The sequence below is a fragment of the Caloenas nicobarica genome, chromosome 2 (genome assembly GCF_036013445.1).
Source record: "Caloenas nicobarica isolate bCalNic1 chromosome 2, bCalNic1.hap1, whole genome shotgun sequence".
Classification (NCBI taxonomy): Eukaryota; Metazoa; Chordata; class Aves; order Columbiformes; family Columbidae; genus Caloenas; species Caloenas nicobarica.
The window spans coordinates 25302066-25326688 of NC_088246.1; the positions used below are offsets into that span (position 1 = coordinate 25302066).

A 24623-nucleotide genomic window follows, 5' to 3' on the forward strand; every position below is an offset into this window, starting at 1 on the left:
CATTATCTGAAAATGTGATGAGGTTTGATTGTTACTTTAAATGTTTGGTTGTTTGCTAGGGTATGTAACCAAGAGCATCATAAGGCATTAAGGCATAAAGACATTTCAGCATTAAAGGTGGAGTGCAAAGCTTTAAAAGAGGAAATTATAAGAGTCTATAGCAATACTATTTATGGGCTTGCAGAAGATCTCTATATGGGTAAGCCACTGGGGCCATGAAACAAAGCACAGAAGTCCAATAAGAATCAGAAATTGTTTTGGTTGGAAGAGACCTTTAGGATCATTGAGTCCAACTGTCAACCCAGCACTGCCAAGTCCACGTCTAAACCGTGTCCCTAAGCACATCTACACGTCTTTTAAACACCTCCAAGGATGGCGACTCCACCACTTCCCTGGGCAGCCTGTTCCAATGTCTGACAACCCTTTCTGTGAAGAAGTTTTTCCTAATATCCAGTCTAAACCTCCTCTGGTGCAACTTGAGCCCATTTCCTCTTGTCCTCTCTCTTGCTACTTGGGAGAAGAGACCAACACCCTCCATGCTACAACCTCCTTTCAGGTAGTTGTAGAGAGCGATCAGGTCTCCCCTCAGCCTCCTTTTCTCCAGGCTGAACAGCCCCAGCTCCCCCAGCCGCTCCTCAATAGGCCTTGTGCAGACATCTGTTAACACTGAGGTTAGTATCTGGACTACAATATTCATGTATTGCAGACGAGTGAAAAATTAATTTTAAATTAAGATGTTTTGAAGCTAATAACTCAGGCCCAGACGTCTGTCTGCTCTGACACAGCAGCGTTGCTGTCGCGCCAGAAGTCGCCAGGCTGTTGGCGAGGCTCCCGTCACCCCGCGCCCTGCTGCGGGGGTCTGGCGGCTTTTCCCACAGATTACAGTCCGGTTTGTTGTCTTGTTGTGCTTCAACTTGCACTTTACAAGAAAGCATGAGACATTTGTAAGGAAAAGATACCAGATGAGAAACAGCATGGGCTACCGTGTTGTTGTGGTTCACTCCTGTGATGTTTAAGAGCTGAGCTCCCATGAAATGAGGGGGGATTTCTGCAGTTCCAGACAGTTGTTTTGAATGTGTGTAGCAAAATCCCTTGTATAAGTAAAGGGTCTTTTGTAGAAATTTCAGCTCCTAAGGAGTCTGGAACATTTAATGAGATAAGTCTTTTATGTCTTTCCTAGTAGCCCTTGCTATAAAGAATCTGAGAGTCTTTGTTGCACACAGAAATGATTCACAGGAAGAGAAGCATGTCCACTGTGGTAGATTACAGGAATCATACACTATATCTTTATCAATTAAGCCTAAATAAAATGGGAGTTAAAAAAAAGGAAAATAAGTATTTCATAATAGAGTTTATATTAAAGTATTAGTATTATTAATCTGGGACATGTGCCAAAATCTGAATAAAGACATTGGTGCCAGGCACTGTATAGACACTTGAATGTTTGAATGTACAGCGAACATCTGGCAATACCCAAGCGATGTACAGTGCTTCTGGGAATTGCCTGGACTGCTGTTTGCTGCAATTTTCTTTATTCTTTCTAAAATAAGGTAGTAATCTCTCGTGATGTCTTCCTTTTTACTGTGGAAGTCAGGGACTGAAAGGGCACCGTGTCAGCTCTGCAAATTCTCGTCTAACGCAGGTATATTCATTCTCTTAATACAGGCTCGATGACTATATTGATCCCATTTATAACAGTGTACTTTCATGTTGGGTAACTTATTGATTTATTCAGGCATGACAGTCCTTTGCAAATAGCCCCTGATCGAGGCTGTGGCAGATGTCTGATGTAAACGTAGTATTTGGGTCTGAAATGCTATGATGCTTTTCCATCTCTACTACCATTATTTTTGTTTCAGGCTCTGATGTAATAAACAGCTTTAAGGGGAAATACAGCTGTTCTTGCTTTCTCATTTTAAAACATGGGTCTGCTGTTTTAAAAGCCTGCCTATCTGTTATGGTTACTCACGAGGACACTGCATATTCTTTTCATTTGGAATTTTTTTTTAACGTATGACTGCTCCTTTGGCTTGTGTTTGCCTTTTGGAGATTCGTCATTATTGGTTTGCACAGTCTGTAGGATCAATATTGTCATAGAAGCTGAAAGGGATTGCGGTGTTAGGTGAGTGAAAGAGGATTTTTTTCAAATGTTCTATGTTAAATGTATAATATCTACTCTTTTGCAATCTCTAAGAAATACCTTCAAATTGAGGGTGAGAGTCTATGATACTGCCTTTCATCCACTATTGAATGGTGACTTTCAGAAATAGCAAATCTTGGGATGCATAGATGTCTTTTAGAAAGCGTAACTACCCTTAGTAATATATAGACATATTAAACATTAATTTTAAATGCAATACTACTGTATTTTAAACATTTAAAGTATAAAGCTTTGCATTGACCTTTAAAACTGAATTCCTTTGTTTTCTCTAGATGTTCAAATTCATAATATGCTTTTTGTTTTTAGACAGTAGTATCTATTTTTGCAATTTTAGGTATTTTACCTGTTACCTATGCTTACTTTGATGCAATTTACTATACATAATGCTATTGTGTATTTCAAATGAAGTAAATTTTTGTAGCATAAAAATTACCATGGGTCTGCAGGAATCATCACATAAGATTCAAATGAATGGAAAATAGAAATTAAGCTTTATTTCAAATAATAACATATTTAGAAATTGTCTTTATACAGGTAAATGGTTGCAGTTTTGTGACAAGAACAGCAATACCTGCAGACTTAATCAGGGTACAGTATTGCAAATTGAATCATAATACTAATGGTGAATACTAAAAACCACAAACAATTTGCTGTGAACAAAAACTATGTTGCTGACTAATACTCTTATTTTGCATGCTGTGCTCTGCATCTGCGTTGTTTGTGATATATTAATATAGTTTATCATTAAAATTGAAACACAAAACAATTTACTATTTCTATTGAGGCTAAGATTATAAAGCAGAACTTGCAGAAACATATTGGGTCAGTGCTTCTGAGATGTGAATTATACTAACAAAGGAGGTTACCATGGCAATAAGATCTTCAATGCTGTATTGTATGTTAATGTACTAAGATGGCATTTGATACAGAATTTTATGTTTGAGTATACTTACTGTGATAAAGCATAAAAACTGGCATGTTAAGGAACTTGGATTGATTTAGGAAGAAGAATTTGGAGTTGGAGAGATTTGTTCTGAGCATGGAATTCAGCACTCTCCCAAGCAGCTAGAGGTGATGGAGAATGAATTGGCTGGGAAACAGCAAGAGATCGAAGAGCTAAACAGAGAGCTAGAAGAAATGAGGGCAGCATATGGTACAGAAGGATTGCAACAGGTATAATTACCTTATGTTGCTTTCTACTTGCTACTCGGGTACACGCAAAATGCAAGAGCATCACCTGAAAGAGCTCACGCTTATGGCAGTTCTTCAGAATGCAGTCAGTGTGTGCTATAGAATTACACATAATTTCTTTCAATCACATACCATGTGTTCTGTTTCTTTGAAGGGCATTTGCATTGTCTGTCCTTTTTCTCTGTATTTTGTGTCTAAAATTCAGTCTTCTTCACAGTGATTTTCTTCAAATCAGGAATGCAAAGACAATTTACTTCAAGAAAAGTCCTAATTCTTCTCTAGTTGTGCAAACTGCATTTTTTAATACCTTCGTCTTCCTCCAAGATCAAAAAAACCACAGGTTTTACTTCCTAAGGAATAACTCGGTTGATCCTTGACTTCACAGTCTGAAATACATGGCAACTGTGGCAGAATGTTTTAATAGACATCTAATAACTTGGGATTACAGGGAAGTATTTCTTACTTCAGAAATACCACTGGAATTGAAAGTTAGGTTTTGAAGTAAAGAATATTAAATACTTATTTTTCCAGTTAAATCAAGCGGTACTGTGCACTCAAGTCAGTGCTTTGTCATGCTTCGTCTTACTTTATCTCTTTTAATTTGGATTCAGGTCACATCGTTGTGTTTTTCTAGTTTTTGCAATGTACTATAGAATACCAAGATGGTTCTAATGTTCAGTCATTTTCACTCTCATTATTACTGCACAATTATATTTTTTTCTGCTTTCATTTGTATTTTACTCATGAAAATGGATGTCCTGTTTTTCACCATGCTAGAGTAATCTTTAAGTGGTTGCCCTAGAGGAGGTGGTTTATCATTCCTTTGTCTGATGGTGAATCTCTGGTGTTGCATTTTAAGTCAAACTTAGCTTCTACTTACTGTGTCTTGTATCTGTTGTGCTAAACATAACAGTCATAATTATAGCATAATAAAGAACATAAGCACAATTTTAGTTTCTCACAATTGTGACTACTGTTAGTTTTTTCCTGAAAAAGGTGAAAGTGAAGATGTTTGCATTTTTTAAATGACTGTGATTACTGTTTTTAAAATAAATTAAAAATAAATTAGAACAAAATGGGCTGTGGTACAATAGTATTTTCAGAGTTGCAGCAGGTTTTCATTTGATGGTGGTGATAGTGGTACAGTGCATAATGTCTCAGTTGAGAAATACATGTGGTTTGTTTTTCAGAAGAAACAGAAGGATTTTAAAAGGGGAATGTGAAAGATATGTTCTGTGCTTTTGTTCTGCCTGTTTATTAAAGAGAAAGATTGCATTAAAAAGTTGAAAATTATCATATAACAAACAGATAAATTTAGTTATTCAATTTCATTGAGCAGGTGCAAAAGGAAAGATATGACACACTTAATGTCTGATCTGTTCGTAATATTCCCCGTTACAACAAATATCTAGTATTTCCACTAGATCCATGCTTTTAAAGTAGGAGTTCACTGCAGTGCTCTGAAAAGAACTTTGAAAGATACTCTGGCTTTCTTTATGATGGTTTGTTTATGTGGCCACACTTTTTGGTTTAAAAGCAGTTTATATATTTAACTAATTAACTTTCTTAAAGGTTCAGATTTTGTTCTTTGATAAATGTATTTTATGGAGAGGTCATGTGTTGTTAAATGTGGGGAAGAAATCTGTTTGTGAAGTGTTTACAAACAGAGTTTGTGAAAACATAAATGCTCGAGTAGGTCTTTGTGACATCTTTTAGATGGAGAGGTTAGTAACTACAATAAGCTAGTATTTTTTTTGTCTGTGGCTTTGATGTGCGCTGATAGTTTAAATTTTATCTTTCATAGCTGCAAGAATTTGAAGCTGCTATCAAAAAAAGAGATGACATTATCACTCAGCTCACTGCTAACCTACAGCAGGCACGGAAAGAAAAGGATGAAACTATGAGGGAGTTCTTAGAGCTCACTGAACAAAGTCAAAAACTGCAAATTCAGTTTCAGCATGTAAGTTACAGTGCTACCAATATTTATTTGGGTTTGAAAATTGGTGTCACTTCTGAGGATCCATGAATGGCTACTTCCTGCAGAAACACAGAAATTTGTGTGCATTTTTGAAGAATTGATCAGCAGTCACTTTACTGGTCCTACAGTTATCATTATAGTACCTGGTTTATTGTACTGACTCACTATAAAATAGTAAAAGATTAGTTTATTTTCTTCCTAGTATGTGGTGCTAGCTTCTTGTAAGTAGTGGATGATGGCAGTTGTCTTAGTGAAAAGCACTTGTGTAATTAGTTCTCAGAGCTTTGGGCTGAAATCCAGCCTGTTCAGAACAGCCAGTCCTCAGCTTTAGTGGGGCACCATTTCATGCTCCAGTCCTTCCTATGTTTTTGGGTAAAACCTGCCTCTTGTGATGTTATTAGAAGGTAATTTAAATAACAAAGTTTCAGAGGAGCGTTTGTTCTGAAAAGCACTGGTGATTGAGGTGCCATAGACGCTGTTAATCTGCATCTGCGTGACTACAGTTGGCAGTGTTGTAGTTGAATATTGTAGCATTTTGTGGTGTTTAAGTACTTTATGTAGCTTTTTTGAGCTTCAAGTGCATAATATTCTGAGGCCTGAGTTTTCATTAGTAAAAATCTGATTTTGGGGACAGTAATTACATGTAATTAATTTTGCTGCTTAGAAATGTTTCTGAGGTACTGCTGTCCTATGCAAGCTCATCATAAAGCAAATTAATATCAAATACTTTTAATTGGTTGGCCATCCCGAAAGAATAAGGATATTTTGGTTCTTCCTTAAAAAACTTGTAAAATTTTGCTGTAGTCTTTGGGCTCGTGATGTGGAAAAAGAAAGTAAAGATCCTCTTTCTGTAGTGCAAGCTGTTTCTGAAAAAGGTTTTATTTTTTTTAACATTCAAGTTGCAGGCAAGTGAAGCACTAAGAAACACCAGCCATAGTTGCACAGCTGCCGATTTATTGCAAGCCAAGCAACAGATACTTTCACATCAGCAACAGCTAGAAGAACAAGAGTGTCTGCTGAAGAATTATCAAAAAAAGAATGAAGAATTTGAAATGCAAATTACATGTCTTCAGGACAAAATCACAACATATGAAATGGTACGTTCCTTACTAGAAAGATCCGTTTTCCTAATAGCTTCTTTCTTTTCAGGATTTTGTAGTTCTTGTGGAAATTTAAGGGTCAAAGCACAGATTATAAGTGTGCTGTATATAATACATACAAAGATTTTAGATTTTTAAGACTGCTTCTGTTAACTAATACATAATATTTGTATAACTTAAAACTGGAAATTTTGTGCCAGTATGATGTACTGTGTTTTAAAAAATTGCACAAATATTTACAACAAATGATGAAGCTATACTCTGTATTAGAATGACTTCATTAAATGACATTACTTTGTCAGGAAAAAAAATAAAATATCCTGCTTGAACAATCGTTTCTGTCTGAGGGAAAGAATGAATTCTTTTCTTCGTGTACATTTAAAAAATTATCCCTAATGGAAAATATCTTAGAAGTCCCTAAAAAAATTAAATGTCATTAAAAGTGACAAGAGACAAAGTTTTCAGTAGATTGTACCACAAATTTTTTTTAAGCATCAGAACACAACTGGAAAAAATTGAATTGATTTTTTGGACATAGGGGAGGGGAAATGCGATCGGAACAGGGTTTGTCACTTATTCCAAAAGTACAGAAAATCTCCAAATGAGGTAAACAAATAATTTATATTTAGTTTTTATAAATGATCACTAGCCTTCTAAAGAAAGGCGTTGTATTTAAATATCTAAGTCTATAAACGTTCTTTTATGTTCAGATAAACTAAAAGTAAGCACATGGTTTTGCTCATTTTTTAAAGGAAAAACACAAAAATGAGGAAGAAGATTTGAGTAAACTACAAGAAAAAGAAGCGTTAGTTGAAGAGCTGGAAGCAAAACTTGGGGAAGAAGAAAAAAATTCTTTTCAGCTTAAGGAAAAATTATCAGATGTCAGTAAATTACTAGAAGAATTGAAAGAACAGATTTCACTAAAGAACCAGGAGATAAGTAATATGAGGGTTGAACTTACCACCTACAAACAGAAAGACAGACAATGTTCTGATGAAATAAAACAATTAATGGGAACTGTGGAAGAACTGCAGAAACGGTGTCATAAAGACAGCCAGTCTGAAGCTGACATTGTGCAAAGAATGGAATTAGAAACACAAAGGAGACTGGCACAACTTCAGGCTGAATTAGATGAAGTGCACGGCCAGCAGATTGTACAAATGAAGCAAGAATTAATTAAGCAACATGCAATGGAAATAGAAGAACGTCTTTTACAACAAAAAGTAGAATTGGAGAAAACTTCAAGTCTATGTTTGAATGAGAATGTTGATAAAGATCAAATGCATTTAATGAATATTAAAATTAGTGAATTGAATGTGAAATTGCAAGATGCTAATAATGAAAGGGAAAAAATAAAGCAAGAATTGTCACAACAGATGGAAGTCATTTCAGCAGAGAAGTGTCTTCAACAAACTAAAATTGAAGATCTTTACCAAGAACTGAATTTTTCAAGAGAGCAGGTTCAAAGAGCCAAACAAACTATAGCAGATATGGAATGTAGATTAAATGAATCTGAAAAATACCATTTTGTGATTGAAGATTTAAAAACTCAGCTGGCTTCTGCCTCTGAATTTAGGAAGGAATTGGAATTAAAACATGAGGCAGAAGTCACAAATTACAAAATAAAACTTGAAATGCTAGAAAGGGAGAAGGATGCAGTTTTGGACAGGATGGCAGAATCTCAAGAAGCAGAATTAGAGAGACTGAGAACAAAGCTGCTGTTTAGTCATGAAGAGGAACTTTCCAGACTTAAAGAAGACTTAGAAAAAGAGCACATGGTGAACATGGAAAGCCTTAAAGAAAACTTGAATATGCACCATAAACAGCAGTTAGGTGAGGTACAAAATGAAATGAGTCAAAAGATAGAAGCCATGCAATGTGAAAAAGACAATTTAATCACAAAGCAAAATCAGTTGATATTAGAGATTTCAAACCTAAAAGATTTACATCAGTCTATTGTAAATTCTAAATCTGAAGAAATGACACTTCAAATCCATGCGCTGCAGAAGGAGATTGAAATGCTTAGGCAAGAGGAAAAAGAAAAAGGTACCTTGGAACAAGAAATTCAAGAGCTGCAGCTTAAAACTGAGTTGATGCAGGAACAAATGAGGGAGAGAGAAGATAGCCTTCAAAAAAAATGTTCAGAACTGGAAACACATAATAACCTTCTTAAGGGGGAAAACAAAACTCTGGAAGAGAAATTAAAAAGTATGGTGGTAAGCTCTGAAGAAAATATCATTTTTAATGAGAGTTTTAGCTCTAACTCAGAAATTTTGGACTTGCAAAAAAGACTAGAAAAGCTGATTACTGAAAATGAGCAACTTAAAAACCAAAATGGTCTACTCCAAGAGGATACTGAAAGGCAGAAGAGTGCCTTTTCGTCTACTGAGAAAAAACTTGAAGCTAATTATAAAGAGCTGCAGAAAGAATGTGCAAGTCTTCTGAAGGCAAAAGCTGAGTTAGAAGAGAACAAGAATAAGCAGGAAGCTGAATATAAAAGCAAACTCAAAGCTTTGAATGAAAAACTTCACCACTTACAAAGCAATAGACCAGTTTTATTTAAAACTAAAACTTCTGGTTTTGAAGGGAGTAAAGAAATCGAGGTGTCCAGGGCAGACACTCTTGAAGCTGGAGAAGTTGTTGAGAAAGATGTGACAGAACTTATGGAAAAGCTTGAGGTTACCCAGCGTGAGAAACTGGAATTATCCCAGAGACTTTCTGATCTCTCTGAACAGTTGAAGTCAAAGCATAGTGAAATTTGTCATTTAAATGAAAAAGTTAAATCCTTAAAAGATGAGAAAGAACAAGTTCTAGCAAAATGTAAAGAACTAGAAGTCATAATTAGCCATGCTCAGAGAGGAAATAGTAGTAGTAATGACCCTAAGACAAAATGCTCTAAAGGAAAAGCTCCAAAGACTGGTGCTCCAGCATCTGAAAGTAGGAATAAAACCCCTGGTCCAAGGAGTAAAGTTGATGAAGGAATAAATGTAAGAGGAAATCCAGGTTTGGGTAAAGATATCAGTCATCAGGTAACAAAAAGAGAGGAAGTTCAGCAGATATTGAAACCAGAACAGCAGTGTCTTGGAGAACATTTGCATGGGATGACAGACAGGCTGACAGGTGAAACATCATTAATTGCCGTGGCACAGAGTGAAAATAATAATCTTCAGCAGCAAGTGGATGTCTTAAAATTAGAACAGGTATGTTATATAAAGCAGTATAAAAAATAATTTACCTATGAAAATTTGTAGGAGCTTGCACTTGGAAATTTGCATCATATTTTTTGTATTAGCCACTGTGAAGTACAGGTCTGTAGTCGTGTGTGTGGCCGGTGGTTCAAAGTGGTTACATGAATGGCCAGAATGAAAACTGTAGTCGATGTGTATGAGAACGCTATTTTCCAGTGAAAGAAATATCCTTCCCTTACATGCAATTAGATCAACAACAAAAAAAGCTACAGAGAAGATGTCTAGAGCGCTTCACACTTTGATATAGCATATGACTTGAGGTGAAAAATTACTCAGGACATAATTTTTTATTCTGTGATTAACTTTGCAGTTCTCTAAATACTCATTCAAACAATACAAAGAGATAATGAAACTCTTGACTTCTTCAGTCGTCTTTTATAAAATTTGTGAAATACTTATCTTCCTTTATAAGAATTTTTCTGAATATGCAGTTATGACTTAAGAAATGTATCAATGTGAGTGTGAGAAATGTGTGAAGACATCGTGTGAGTCTAATAAGTCTTTATGTTTTGTTGGAGAAATTTTGCTTGTACTTTTTGGTATTATAAATGAATTGCAGGTAGTATGGAAAAGATTGTTATATTGAATTACCAGTATTTAATTAGGTGTTAGAATCGTAAATCCGGCTTTAAATTTATATACAGTGATGCAGTGGAATAACATGCTGCAAGAAGTATGCAACTAAGTTTTCTGTGGACATAGATGTTAAACAGTCTTCTACTATTTTTTTTGTTGTTGTTTGGTTGGTTGTTTGTTTTCATGTTCTAAAAATCCATCTAACAGCGAACTAATACCACCACTGCCTAATTTTATGTTGTGTTGCAGTTCCTTCATTTCCTAAGAAGTAAAATAATAAGCAAAACCACACTGCAAACAGTTTTGAGATTATAGAAAAGAGCTACAGGTGTATAATGTATTTGATTTTTTTAATGAGGATGTGGTAGGGGTCTTGCAATTTCCTGCCATAGAACTAAAAAATCATTATGGTCCAGAGGTGTCTAAAAACCTTTTCAAACTTGGACTCTAAATAATTCATTATTGGCATATCTTAAACAGGTTTTTAGCAATGACATCCCCAAAAGGGCAGACTAGAACTAAAAGCCTTGGAAATCAATGTTTTTGAGGTCTGCTAGTCTGCTATTACAGTCTTTTTTCTGTATTTGCAGTGAACTTTCTTAAATTACTCTGCTTGTAGTGATATTGCTCTCACTTGATTGGAGTAAAATTCACTGTGTTTTTATTGCTGCAAAATAGGAGTTGAAGCATATGGTTTTGTTGATTTAATTTGATTTTTATTTTAAGTTGAAGAAGTGTCATACTATTTCGTTACAGTTCAATTTTTCAAACTGTGTATATTTACATTTACCTAATGCATACCATATATGCAGCATTCCATTCAACACATTATTAATTTCACAAATTAGTAAAGACTGTATTTTTTTCTTTTTTTGTTTCTCACTCTTTGTAAAATGTATTTTTTTATTCAAAGACTGATTTACAGCTACAGATGGAAGCACAGCGCATTTGCCTATCCCTGGTTTATTCAGCTCACGTAGACCAGGTTCGTGAGTACCTGAAAGCAGAAAAAGAGAGTGCACTTTGCAGTCTTAAAGAGGAGCTTGTACGCAGTCATCTGCAAGAGATGAATGATCTTAAAAAAATGCACCAGCTGGAGCTCCAGACCTTGAAAATTCAACAAGCAGGTAACGTGACCAGAATTATGGAAGTGAAGCTCTTGGTATGAATACCAGTGTCTTTAAAAGAAAACAAGCACAGGCATGTAGCTGTCCAATAAGTTGTTTTTGTAGAACATTTTGAAGTGGTTTTGTACCAAATTATTTACTTGTTAGAAGTAGTCCGTTACTCAAGGTACTTAAAAAAAAAAAAGTAATGGTATAAAAAAAGAAGGATAGGCAGTATTACAATTCATGTTATGCTATTTGTATTAGGTCAATTAATTGTAAGGAACTGTATAATGGGTTCACCTATAAGCTTGTATTCTTCACTGAAATAATAAGCAAATGCATCAGCAAAGTATTTTTGGGCTTGTTTCATTCTCTGTTCTTCGAATTCCTGCACTGGTTCCCTGCCCACATTAAGTAAGTTTCTTTGCCTACTACTTTTCGCCTCGGTGAGCTTTTATGTTATCATGCTGGTTTTCTATCCCTACTTTATGTGTCATCCTATTATTTACCCTTGTGTAAATTTGTGGCATGATTTCTTTGCCCTCCAATATGTTTCTGTGAAGTTTGATCTTTCTAGAGCTCTCTAACACACAAAGCCTTTTCTTATCACTTACCCCTCTTGAACATGCAGTTCTACCATAATAACTGAATCTGTCTGTGTGATGGAACAAGAAATAGAGGAACAAAAACCGATGCCTTTCTAAAAGCTGAAGACCTCACTGAGGCAGGAGATTAGGCCTTTGAAAAGTTGTTGTGCACATAGTGTGTAAAAATAATATGAATAATTTGTATTCGTAGATGATGAAGTCAAATCTACACAAAGACTTATAGAAAAGTTGAATGAAGCTGTAACTGAAGAATGTTCTAGGTTTGCTCAGGTAAGACTTAACAAAGAGTCGTTTTTAAAATGGAAATTTTTAAAATGAAAAATTATGTGTATGGTGAGTCATCATATTTTTCTACATATTTTTGAGAAGTTTTCTTTGCAGCTTTTCTCTTTGCATTGATCTCAAAATACAGACTGCTAAACCTGTTCTTCCAAAATAATGTTGCAAGGAGTTCTGTAATTTTTTTTCCTAAACTCTTTTATGTCCTTCTCCAGACAATTTTTCTGGCTTATACGTAGTCTTGATCTTCTATGTAATGTTTGTCTTGTATCTACTAGTTTGGAAGTATTTTCTTCCTTTCTGTATGTGTGTGGCTATAAGTTGTCGATTTAACAGCAGTCTGATATCATGCGTGTATTGAAACACAGGGCATCGTTCTCTCGTATCTGCAACTAGATAGTAATTTCCATCTTGGCTGCACTATATCTTTCAAAGACTTGAAAGTGTCTACGAATCTACCAAAATTGCTGTCTGTGTTGTTTTCATTAACTGCTTATTGTAGTCAGAAATTGAAGCTTATTTTTAGCCTTAATTCTAGTATGAGCCACCAATAATATTATTTTGCTATATCTGTGTTTGTAGAGTACTAGTAATCAATGGCCCTTACAGGTACTTTTTGTCAAGCAGTCAAATTACTTATTGAACTTCTTTTTGGATAAAAGAAGCTACTTTTGTCATTCATTATAAGCCATGGTTTTCCAGTCTTAAATACCTTCAAATGGTTGGGTTTGGTGTGGTGGGTTTTTGGTGGTGGTGGGTTTTTTTCCTTCTTTGCTGGACTTTTCTCAACACCTTTTTGGGAAAGTGGATAGCAGAACTTTAGTACTGGAGAGCCAGCGTAGGAGAGATGAAGCAGAACTCCATGACGGCTCATAGAAAGCAGCAGCTGAATGAGTCTTTGGCATTAGTGGTGTCAGAGCTGGGAAGAACGCTGCCGATCTCTGTGATTCCAGTTGAGCTTTTGGAGAAATTATTATTTTACTTTTGTAAGTTGAATTTGGTATTTGTTGAGTCCAAAATCTTTAAGTAAAGAATCCCACTGTATGCTCTGGGCAAGCCAAGTTTCTTTTCAAGTATCATTTATCTTCAGAAATCATATGGATAAATCTTCTGTTTGCCTACTCATCGTAAGTTTGGCAAGTATTCTGCTGGCCACACAGCACTAACAAACATGAGGCATTCTGTTTATGATTTGCTTGAGTTTTCTTCTGCCATCCCCTTTTATCCTGTTTGTTCAATACTTAAGAACACGATGAATTGTAATCTCTAAAAAGATACAAATTTCTGCATTAGGGAATCCTTCCAAGTAAAATTGCAGTTTAGGAGAATGAGACATTTACAATGTAAATTTGCTTTTAGCATTAATAAAGGCCTTTAAATGAAAGACGTTGATACTGGGCAGTTCCAAATTAAATAGCCATTCCCAAAAAATATGTATTTATGTTTAAGCTGAAAAGTCTTTCAATACTTGTTTCTTTATTAAGAGTTTTAAAGATAGTCCATGTTCTTATGACTCAGCAAAACATCTATGCCTTCATTTCCACAAAAGATAATACTCACAAAATAGCACTTTCCTGCCACCATTTTTCTTGTTTTCTTTGTGAACTGTACTTGATAAATTAATAAACCATTCTTCTTTTTTTCCTTTGTTTCATTTGTTGTGCAGGTTTTGTGTGACAATCAGAATGAACATTCTTCAGCTGCTGTAGAAGTTGGTCGTAGGGAGCAGGATATTTTCCACAGACCTGCTGCTGTGAGAGAGAAACCGAGTGTAGAATTACCGACATACAGAGGTCAAGCTCAAGGTAATGGCATTGTACTATTACACTGGTTAAAAAAAAATCCTGATTTCAAGTATTTCAGACTGACATTTATGCCATTAGTTGTTCAGGTGCTAATTAATGTGCCTAATTAGCCACTTTAGAGATTTCCTAACTGTTCTGAACCACTTTTGCTTTTTATTATGAGTATTTTGTTGTGCTGTTTTCATTATAGTGAAAAACGTGGGGTTTTTTCTTCTTGCTTTTGTAGAAGAAGCTAACAGCTCTACCAAAAAATTCATATATATCAATACTATATAAAATGCGTCCAAAATTTGGGAGGGGCCTCATTTGTTTCAATAATATGTAATGTTTATCAGATAATTCTTTAGTGGAGAACTTGTGCACAATTCACTGGATTAAAATCTATGGCAAAAAGTTTGATTTCATTTTTTCTTAAAGTCTCTGGTTATCTGTTTAATTTAGCTGTGCAAGAACGTATGGATGCACTTCTACACAAGATAATGGAAGAATACAGTAGGCTGAAAGCACTTCAGACACAGCTGATGAAGGATTGTAAACAGGTAAACTTGTTATAGCATATGAGTATATGAGCATTTGATTTTTTTCTGTTGCATGAATTCCCTCTAGATGAGCAAAGAATGTGTTTGAAATTGTGTTTATGCATCCTGGTTGAGTGGCAGAACAAGGCAATGATTTGATAAAATGAGGAAAGCTGCTACCCATGTCACAGAATTGTGGAATAGTTGAGGTTAAAAGGCACAAAGGCATCTAGAGTTTGTGTAATCCAACCCTTGCACAAAGCAGGGTCAGCTAGAGATTTCCAGGACTATGTCCAGCCAAATTTTGAATATCTCCAAGGATGGAGCTCCACAAGCCTGGTGGGAAACCTTATCTTCTTCGGGCTACAGACTCCCAGCCCTCTCACCTTCTCCTTGTAAGACAAATGCTCCAAGCTCCTCATCTCCTTTGTCACCCTCTGCTGGACTCACGCCTGTGTATCCATTTCTCCCTTGCACTGGACCCAGCACTCCAGCTGTGTCTCACCAGTGCTGAGTAGAGAGGAAGGATCACCTCCCTCGGCCTGAATGCAAACACTCTTCCTAATGCAGACCAAGAGGCTGTTGGACTTCTGTCATGATGGCACATTACTGGTTCCTGTTCAACGTGGTGCCCACCAAGGTCTGTTTCTGCAAAGCTGCTTTCCAGATGGTCAGTCCTCTGCATGTACTGCTGCACAGGGCTATTCCTCTCTAGGTTGCAGGACTTGGCATTTGCCTTTGTTGAACTACATGAGGCTCCTCTCAGCCCCTTTATCTGGCCTCTTGAGGTCTCTTGAAACAGCAGCCCAAACATCTGGTGTATCAACCACTCCTCCCAGTTTTGTATGCTCTACAAACCTGCCGAGGGTGCACTCTTGTCCCATCATCCAGGACATTAATGAAAAGGTTAAACAGTATTGGCTCCGATATTGACCCATTAGGTACACCACTAGTTATTGGCTTCCAGCTGGACTTTGTGTCACACATCACAACCTTTTGAGCCCAGCAGTTCAGCCAGTTTTCAGTTGGCCTCACCATCTCCATTCTTCATCAGTTTGTCTATGGACATGTAATGGGATGTGGTGTTGAAAGGTTGATCAGGTATGATTTTCCCCTTCAGAAATCCATACTGACTGCTCCTAAATGGGGTATCTTCTTGGCTTCATGTGTTTGGAAATAGTTTCCAAGTGATGTTTACTTGCCTGTAGTTCTTCAAACCTTCCTCCTTTTTCTTCTTGAAGGTAGAAGTGCTTTTATCTAGTCCTCAGAAGCCTCCCTCAGTCACCATGACCTTTGAAAGATAATTGAGAATGGCCTCTCACTAACAGCAATGAGCTCCCTCAGCACGCGTTGGTTTATCCCATCAGGCACCACCAAATTGTTTATGTCCAGTTTGTTACGTAACCTGATCCTCCTCCACCAGGGTTGTCTTCCTTGCTCCAAACTTTTACGCTTGTCTTAAGAACCTTGGATTCCTAAAGACAAATTTTGTCTGTAAATTTGGAGTTAGGTACTTGCGTGTATTCAACAGAGTACTATAACTAGTTAGATCTAGACGTGGTTGCAGTTCATGTGTACTGATGGATATACATATATAAAAAATATTTGTATGTAAAAACTGCATCTTGGGCCTGAGGGTGTTAGTGTCTTCCTCTCCTTCTTGGAGTCAGAGGAATCATAACTTAACAGTTTACATCCAGACAGAGAAGTCTGAGATTTGCAGTGGACATTGTGCACAGGATGATTAACTCACTATAAATGTAGACTTGGTCATTCAGACTGTAAAATGAAAGAATTTGTTACACCGATTACACTCTCTTATGCATTGGCCACCAACCTTTCTTATATGTTTATATTGATAATTACAGTTAATATTTTTGTATTACTGCTAGATTAATTGCTGTCATTTGTATTTACTTGATTTTTTTTTAGGTCGAAGAACCATGGCTATCTTCTTCAGAAGGGAGGAAAGAAGAGGAACCTGGACATTTGGAAACAAGCATTGAATGTCTGCAGAGCCCCGCACAGGGTCTTATGGGTAAAAAGATGCATATGCTATTGTTAATGTAGGTATATTCAGAGAGAGAGAAAAGACATTTACTTCAAATTTTAACTGATTTATAGCTTACTACCAGTTTAAGCACATAAGAGATTTTTGCAGATTTTCCAGTATGATAACTCTAGTTTTCTTAAATCTCTAAAATATTTTGGAATTATATTCTGTGAAACAGTTGCAGTTTAGTATTTTTCAGTTTTCCACAGTTAAAGTTCTATTACCCATATTAAATACAGTTTTTGCAAAATGGAATATGAAGTTATAATTATTTGTTAGGGAAAAGTAATTGATATGATATCAGAAGAAATTTTTATCTACAGTAGTTATTCAGTCCATCACTGCTGATTACTTGGTAGAGAGTTAATTTATACTAATGCAATTTATTCCCACCCCCCTTCAAATAACCTACATGTAGATCCTAAGATTCAAGAATACTGTTTGAAGGAGATAGGAAACCTTAAAACACAACTTGAAGAACAGCATGCTCAAGAACTGGAACACCTCCGGTCCTATTTCAAACAGCAGCTGAAAGAAAGTGAAGAGCGGTACGCCACAGAGATTTTCCATCTGCAGGATAAGCTTCAGAGTTCTGGCCTATCCTCTGGCCATACAAGGTATTAATTTGTTGTTCAGAGCTTATAACTTTGCAGTGTATACAAAAAAGAGGTGTTTCAAATAACCATTTGTGTAAAGCTACATGTTTTACTTACCCTCGTATTCCTTTGTTTCATTTACTATACTACAAATCCACTCAGTTTCTCTGCGTTTTCCTTTTGTCTGAATCTCTGTTCTGTGAGAGAAACTATGAGAGTTCGTTAGACCAGTGACCAACTGCAAAAGAGAAATGGTGAAACACAGTAGCAATAGGAGATGCTACTAAGAAGGGGAGAAAATTGTCTATATGTTTCTAGAAATTGTTAAATATTTTATATACTTACCACAGGACTCTCTTAAAAAGCAAGAGGACTGTGGTAGGATAAATCCTTAGAAGCTGACAGAAATGAAGACAAAAGTAATTTCTTTCAACCATGTTCCATCAGAACCCAAACGACTGTTTTTCCCTTGTTTGATCCCAGTCTTAGCCATCTGTGGGTTTTTTTAGCTTTTAAACAGTTTTCCTTTAATTCCTTAAAAAGTGTTTCTAGTCTTGGAAGTGGCAAGTAAAATAACCAATTTTTTTCCTCATATGAATTAATACTTGTATAGTTGTTTTGGGGTGAATAAGGTCCAAGTTCTGCAAATATTTATGCATCTGTTAGATCAAGGCTGTAGTTTTATATAATTGTTTTCTACTATCTGCCTGGCAGATTCAGTACACATTTGTTAGCCTGAACACAGTTTTAAGAGACTGTATGACTTCTAAATCAATTACTTTTTAATCCTTAAAAAAAAAAAAAACAGCTATGAGCATTTCCAAAACGTATTTTGTGGAACTGTGTACTTTTTTGTGTGTGTTGGCCAGGACAAGTTATAAATATTCATATGAGATTTCCAAATTATTTTTAGGTGGGTAGTTAGTGTTCTGATTTCATCCATGATACTAGTAACCTAAAATACTCAGAACTCATTTTACATACATTTAACAAGCATTTAGAGTGATTATCAGTATTTGTGAGTTAACACAGTAGAGAAAAAAATTTCTCGTGAAGAGTTGCATTTTCGTAGCTTTCATACCTGAAGTTCAAATTTAAACACTAAAATGAAGCTGGAGTTTTACAGGAAAAGTTCCCAGATCAGTATATAAATTGGTTTCTAACAGTGTAGTATGGAGGTCTCATCACGTCTCAAGCCTGAAGAGGAGTGTATTTTAAAGATGTATTCAGTAACCTGTGGAGTGATCTGTTACCTACTCAGTCTCCATACCTGGTTTGTTGCTGCATCTTTTAGACTAAGATCTAAGTAGGAGTAAGGCTGTGGCCAAGCCTGGGAATTTTCTCAGGACATTTTTATCTGGTTATATACCCTATTGCAACATCAGAAAAGGGAAAAACAAAAAAAAAAAGGAAAATTAATTGCTGCTGTTCATTCATCGAGTTAAACATGAATGCTAAAAATAATGCATTACATTTTGTAGCTAAAAATGTCACAAGTTTTATAAAATTACTGTTCTGGATTCCACTTTATCTACACCAGCTCTCAGATTTGAGCAAAAGAAAAGCTTCATGGTCTCAGTAAACCCCAGTGCAGTTAAGATTGTAAGTCTCATGGGCAATAAACTTACCTTCTAAATTATTTTGTACCCTGGCTTTTAGCAAGGTTTTCATGTGTTTGTGGTAGCAGATCACAAATCCTAGAGGAGGGTGGGTTTTTTTAGGTATTTTGATACCGTATCTTATCCTTTAAGCAGTGTATTTCTGTTAAGTCTTTTTCAACGTGTGGTGAAACAGAGCTAGAGTTTTGGTGGTGTGTAGTGTTATTTTGATTTTTACTGACTTATAGCTCTCTGAATATATAGACCTGTTCTGTTGGAAAAGTCTCTGAATATATTTCAGTATGTTGCTATCTAAATATAAAATTAATCATATTGGACTTCTTGCTATTTTCATGTGTATGCCTCATCTATATAACACAAGAAAGAAAGCAGTGCATCTATTGATGAGCTTCAATTTGAAAGAATTAAAAAAAAAAAAAATTCCTATGTGTTTTTATGGCTTCATACACATAGCCAATCTGGTTTCTTTCATATCCTTATGATTCAAACACACACTTTTGTTTTCATCTTATTATCTGTAGTTATTGAGCACAAAATATTCTCAGCTGGCTTTAAAAGTAATTTTTTGTGAGGTCCTTGGCAAAAGGTTGAGGTTTTAAGGTATGTTGCATTGAGAGGAAGAGCTAGTGTTTAGAAAGCAGGTGAATTATAAAGTCAAGTTCATTACATTAACGGCGTGGGAAAAGGTGTATTCTGAAGAAAATATTTGTAGTTATTGGTCTTTGAATATATATAACGTATATTTATAGAATGCGTATTTGAATAGAGGAAAAATAATGTATATCGAAATATTGGTTGGTTTGTTTGTTTTTTTAATTTCTACCCTCTGCTTCTTTTACCTTTTTAGTGTGTCCACAGATTCACAAATAAAGCTGAAAGAAGTCTTCAGGAAAGTGAAGCGCCCTGAAAATCTTCATCAGCAAAGAACAGATGAGGCACTGGAGGTATCGTATAGCTCAGTTGACAGCTAATATATATATGGTCAACATAATTTAGATGCTTTGCCTTCTAAGATGCAATTGAAATATGGACTAATATTTGGTAGTATTAAAGTAATTATCAGCTTGGTACTGTGCCATACTGTTAGACAGTCCATGTTAGAAGAAAAAGATTTAAATTTTGCTGACAAGCATTTCTTGAAATTATGAGCCATAAAACTTGGTTTTTTGGTCCCGAGGTTAATTTTTGTGTTTGGGTTTTTTTATTTCTTTTTGGTTGGGCTGCTTCGTATTAAAGTGGAAAAAAATAGTGTTCAAATTCTGGAATTTCTTCAGGAGTCTTTAAAATATTGTGACTTTACTTTAAACACTATTTAGGAAAAAAAGAGTGATTTAAGTGAAATTCTAGTACTTTTGAAGTATAGACTGCACAGTTTAGGAGAAATTTTGAAAAAGTAATCTCAAAGAGCTTAGAAACCAAACGCAAATGGAAAAGACTCCATGCATTCCTCTCCTAGCACTGCTGGGAACCTGGCTCTAAAATTCCGCGTTTTGAAAAATAGTGATGCTGTGCTTTCTCACCTGTTTTCCCTGCATTTGACAATTCAAATAGTGCTGGAAGAAGAGTTGTTGCAAACTCAACTTTTAAAATTAATTTTGAAGCAGAAACAAGGCAAAGTCTTTTGCCAAGTTCTTTTATGTTGTATCACAAAATCATGTGATTTGCATGAAATGAAGATAATTTAATCGAGGAAAAAAATCTCTGTCAGATTGAAACTTTTTAAAATTAATGAAATAAAAGCACAAATACATGATCTGAGATTTCATTTTCTTACAGCTTGCTAGAGAAGTTGACATGCAGAGTGATCTCGATGTTGTTCAATTGCTAGAAAAACAGTACCAAGACAGACTAGAAGAAGAAATAGCAAAGGTATTATTTTTGTTTTGTTACCTAAAATATGTTTAAAAAATACTGTCATTTTCATTTGCCATTTCTGACAATTCAGACAGTTGCCATACCATATGCTAACTTTTGTTTTATTTATTCACAAGGTATTGTTTCATTCAATTTCTGAACAAGAAAGTCTTAAAAAAAATTTGGAAACATTTTGGATTTTCTTAGTTGTCTGTCCTATTCCTAGCTCATAATTTCTGTTCATGTGGGTGGTGGTGATAGTGTTTTACTTTAAAACTTCAAAGAAAATAGAACACATGCAACCGTACTTGACAGTAGATTTTTTTTCTTTAGAAAATCCAGTTGCCTAGAGAGTGAATTTCTTGCTACTTAAGACTTAACAGCTGATGAGTTGAAAAGATTTTGCACTTATACTATAAAGGACTGTATTCTAGGAAAGAGCTTCTCACATGGTTGGAAAATGGGTTTATTTGTATTAGAAAGAAATACTTAGCAATACAAAAGTTACCAGCCTGTTGTAACTACAACTGCAGCTATTTAATGCCAGCAGAAGTTCCTTTCTGGTTCAAGTAAAATTCCTGTGGTCAATTAAAATTCAAGCACATGGCACTGCTGTCTTTATACAGCCCAAAATTTCATGTCAGTCAAACATTTACAAAGGATGCTTGGTTAGACAGAGGAAGCTTAGCACAGCTGCACTTATGTCAGTATGCCAGGACTTTTTAAAGTCACCTTCTAGAATCTTTCCTGAAAAGAACTAGAAAATTCTGTGCTAAATAATATATTTTAATTGAAAATAGCATCATAGTTTATTAAACTGCCTTTAATACAGCATGCCTGTATTTTAAGACATGATTGTTGACGAGACTGGCAAGGTATCTATGTTCTTTTGCCTTTCTTCTTAAAAAAAATTAAATCATATTCAGAACTTTCAGTACTTTTGTTTATATTGTTGATGGGCAGCAATGAGATTTCTTCAGCAACAGGAGACGCTGTGAAGCATAAACTAATACAGATTTTTCTTATTTATTCAGGTAATTGTGTCCATGAGCATAGCGTTTGCCAAACAGACTGAATTGTCACGAATTGCTAGGCAGAAGGAAGAAGCCTCACAAACACAGGTTGTACATCAACGGGGAATCCATTGTGAAATTAAAAAGCAATGTGGTGAAGAAGAGGTGGACGGCCCTTGTAGAAAAGCAACAGCAAAAGGCAGTAAGCATGAAGAAGAATTGAAATCACTTTGCAAGGAACTCAGTGAAGAGTCTGGTGAGAGCAACTCACTTGGGGAACAGCTTCAATGTGATAGCAAGCCTGGTTGCATAGTAGGACAGACCACACATGAATCAGTGATTTCTGAAGAGAGTTTTTCTCATGTCAAAGGGCTGATGGTGGAAGAAACACCGGTAAGTGTAAAAAAAATCGGCAGTGTGAATAAGCTTTCCAATGGATGTACAGTTCATTTCAGTGAGAAAACTATAACGACATAAATTGTGTCCTGGTTTTGTTCACCAGTAAACAGTGACAAGATGAAAAATCAGTTTAAATATTTCCCTTTTCCTTTCAAAGGGGTGACAACTCTAGACCTAAATTATTTATCCCTCCTTCCTATGTTCTACCTCACTGTCATAGCATCATCCTACACTATGAAGAAAGGAATATGACACCAATTACATGAAAATAGATTATTTCATTTTGTGGATGAAACTGTATTGCAAGCAATAAATTGTATAAAGACTCTTTGTAAGTGAGGTTATGTTGTAGTGTTTATTCAAGGAACAAATGAAAAATAGTATTTAAAGAGAGTTTGAGTCCCTTGGGGTAAAGGATATCAGCTGAAGACAAAAGTTATAAAAGTAATACATAAAATACATATTTAGCATTGCACAAACATGAGGTGAGGGGTGAAGCGTGGAATAAATATAGTGGAAAGCAATCACAAATCTTTACTCCACAATTTCATCCTAGGTTTATTTTTTTAATTAAATTTGGCACTAGTTGGAGCAAAGTTACACTTTCAAATTTGTGTAACAGTTAAATATTCTGATCTTGTATTATCTTGATAGTGAATAAACTAATATTTCTCTTGTGTATGATACTGCTCTCTCAAACCGCTGATATTGTTCACACACACACTCACATGCATGTATGTGTGCCACTGTATTTTCTGTTGAGATCCCCACCAGCTAAAAAGAATAAGGGTTTACACTGTTAACAGGCTTTTTGAAAATCTTGTCTTTTAAATAGAGAATAATTCGAAGTCTGGACCTTCCAAGAAGCAGGCAACAAGATAATGCTTTCATGACAGATACTTTAATTTGTGAAAGTATTTTCTAAAAGTTATTTAAATATTTACTAGAAACTGTCATTGAACATAAAATGCTAAAATATTTCCAATATTTTAGCACTACAGTGAGATGACGGCATCAGACACAGAAACATCAAGTCAGCTGTTGTTATATGAGGAACGTTTGGAAGACATGCGACAAGAGCTGGTACGGCAATATCAGGAACACCAGCAGGCAACCGAATTATTGAGACAAGGCCACATGCAGCAAATGGAACGTCAAAAAGAAAATCAGGATCAACTCTTAGCAGAGCTTGAGAATCTTAAAGTGCAACTAGCTGAGGTAATATGGAGTTTAACTTAACAAGTTAACATGAGTTAACAAAGGCACATCACCAGGCAGATTTAAATTTATTTATACTTGTGTATATAGATTATTATACTTGTGTATCTCTATAGATTGACACACGCATGTATTTACTGTATGCATGCACACACACACATATCTATTTGTGTGTATATATACAAATACATGTATGCATATATGTATAAAAGTCATATTTCTTTAATCAAATCTCAGTCAGTGATGGACGCATTTAGACTTCTGCAAACCTGGAGAAAGCTGCAGTGCTGCACAGCAGCCAGAAGAGAGAGTGAGTGAGTGAGTGCAGATGCATTGTAACCCTGACGCCTTCCAGATACATGGCCCTGTGCAGGATGCAGGCTGCCATCCATTTACATCAATGAAGCCACCAGCCATGGCTAGAAATGCTGTAGAATTCTTAATTTTCCCTCATCCCCACTTGGTCCAAACTTGAACTGTATCGGTGGCTTCCTACAATGTGGGGTTTGCTGGAAAACACCAGTGTTTCTTTGCGTTTTTAAACTTAATTTGCTGTCACTCTGCATCTATTCAAAGCCCGTAGCAGGTATGCTAATGAAACTCATTAATTTATTAAAAATGTTATTTATAGACTCGTCTTCAAGGATTCCTTCCCTTGAAAGACAAAGTGAACAGAATCCAGAAGAATTTGTCTTGCTCTGATTTAATTTCAACAATGTGACATTACAGAAGTGCACATGGAAAGAGTAATCAGTGAATTCTAAAGTTCTTTTCGTTCACTATGGAGTGGAGCTTTAGGTTCCTTCAGAGCTTATTCAGACCTGGTTCCGTTCTGTTTAAGTCTGAGCTCAAGGAGCCAGAGAATCTAAAGAGCCCGTCACTTGTATCGTAGGTGACATTTCCAGCAACATGAGGTGTTTGTTTCTCCTGGCTGCTTAGTAGGTGTCTTTCTGTCATTTATCCTGATAATCTTTCCTTTCAATATATATACATCCTTTCTTCTTTTGCCTCTTTGTCAATATTCAACTGCATCTTTCATCAGGTGTTGCGAATTCCTGAAAGTGATGGAAAACTTAAGTACGACTTATGCTGCTGGCTATTTTCCAGTTTTTAATGCCAAGGATGGTTTATCCATAAGAACCACACAGGAATGTATGCATTGCGTTTAAGCTGTGAACACTTCTAGCTCTTCTAAAAGAGAGTGTGTGTAGGCTTTTTTTAATAAAAATAACTTATTTTCATTTTTTTCTTGTTCAAAACACATACTGTAGCATGTAACGTTTAGAAATTAACCTTCC

The 24623-nt window shown here is 35.6% G+C and overlaps 1 protein-coding gene across 5 annotated transcripts in view; it reads left to right on the forward strand.

The window, feature by feature from the left end:
- The window catches only part of AKAP9 (A-kinase anchoring protein 9), a 111041-nt gene that overhangs the window by 34675 nt on the left and 51743 nt on the right, over positions 1–24623 (forward strand). For all 5 annotated transcript variants that reach the window (XM_065627311.1, XM_065627312.1, XM_065627315.1 and 2 more), the window contains exons 4-18: positions 2696–2749; positions 3164–3334; positions 5157–5312; positions 6230–6427; positions 7183–9630; positions 11168–11381; positions 12162–12241; positions 13917–14055; positions 14497–14594; positions 16506–16611; positions 17045–17243; positions 19689–19785; positions 20618–20710; positions 21730–22101; positions 23101–23325. In XM_065627311.1, the coding sequence (XP_065483383.1) occupies positions 2696–2749; positions 3164–3334; positions 5157–5312; positions 6230–6427; positions 7183–9630; positions 11168–11381; positions 12162–12241; positions 13917–14055; positions 14497–14594; positions 16506–16611; positions 17045–17243; positions 19689–19785; positions 20618–20710; positions 21730–22101; positions 23101–23325 (4650 nt within the window). The remainder of the gene's footprint in view (positions 1–2695; positions 2750–3163; positions 3335–5156; positions 5313–6229; positions 6428–7182; positions 9631–11167; positions 11382–12161; positions 12242–13916; positions 14056–14496; positions 14595–16505; positions 16612–17044; positions 17244–19688; positions 19786–20617; positions 20711–21729; positions 22102–23100; positions 23326–24623) is intronic.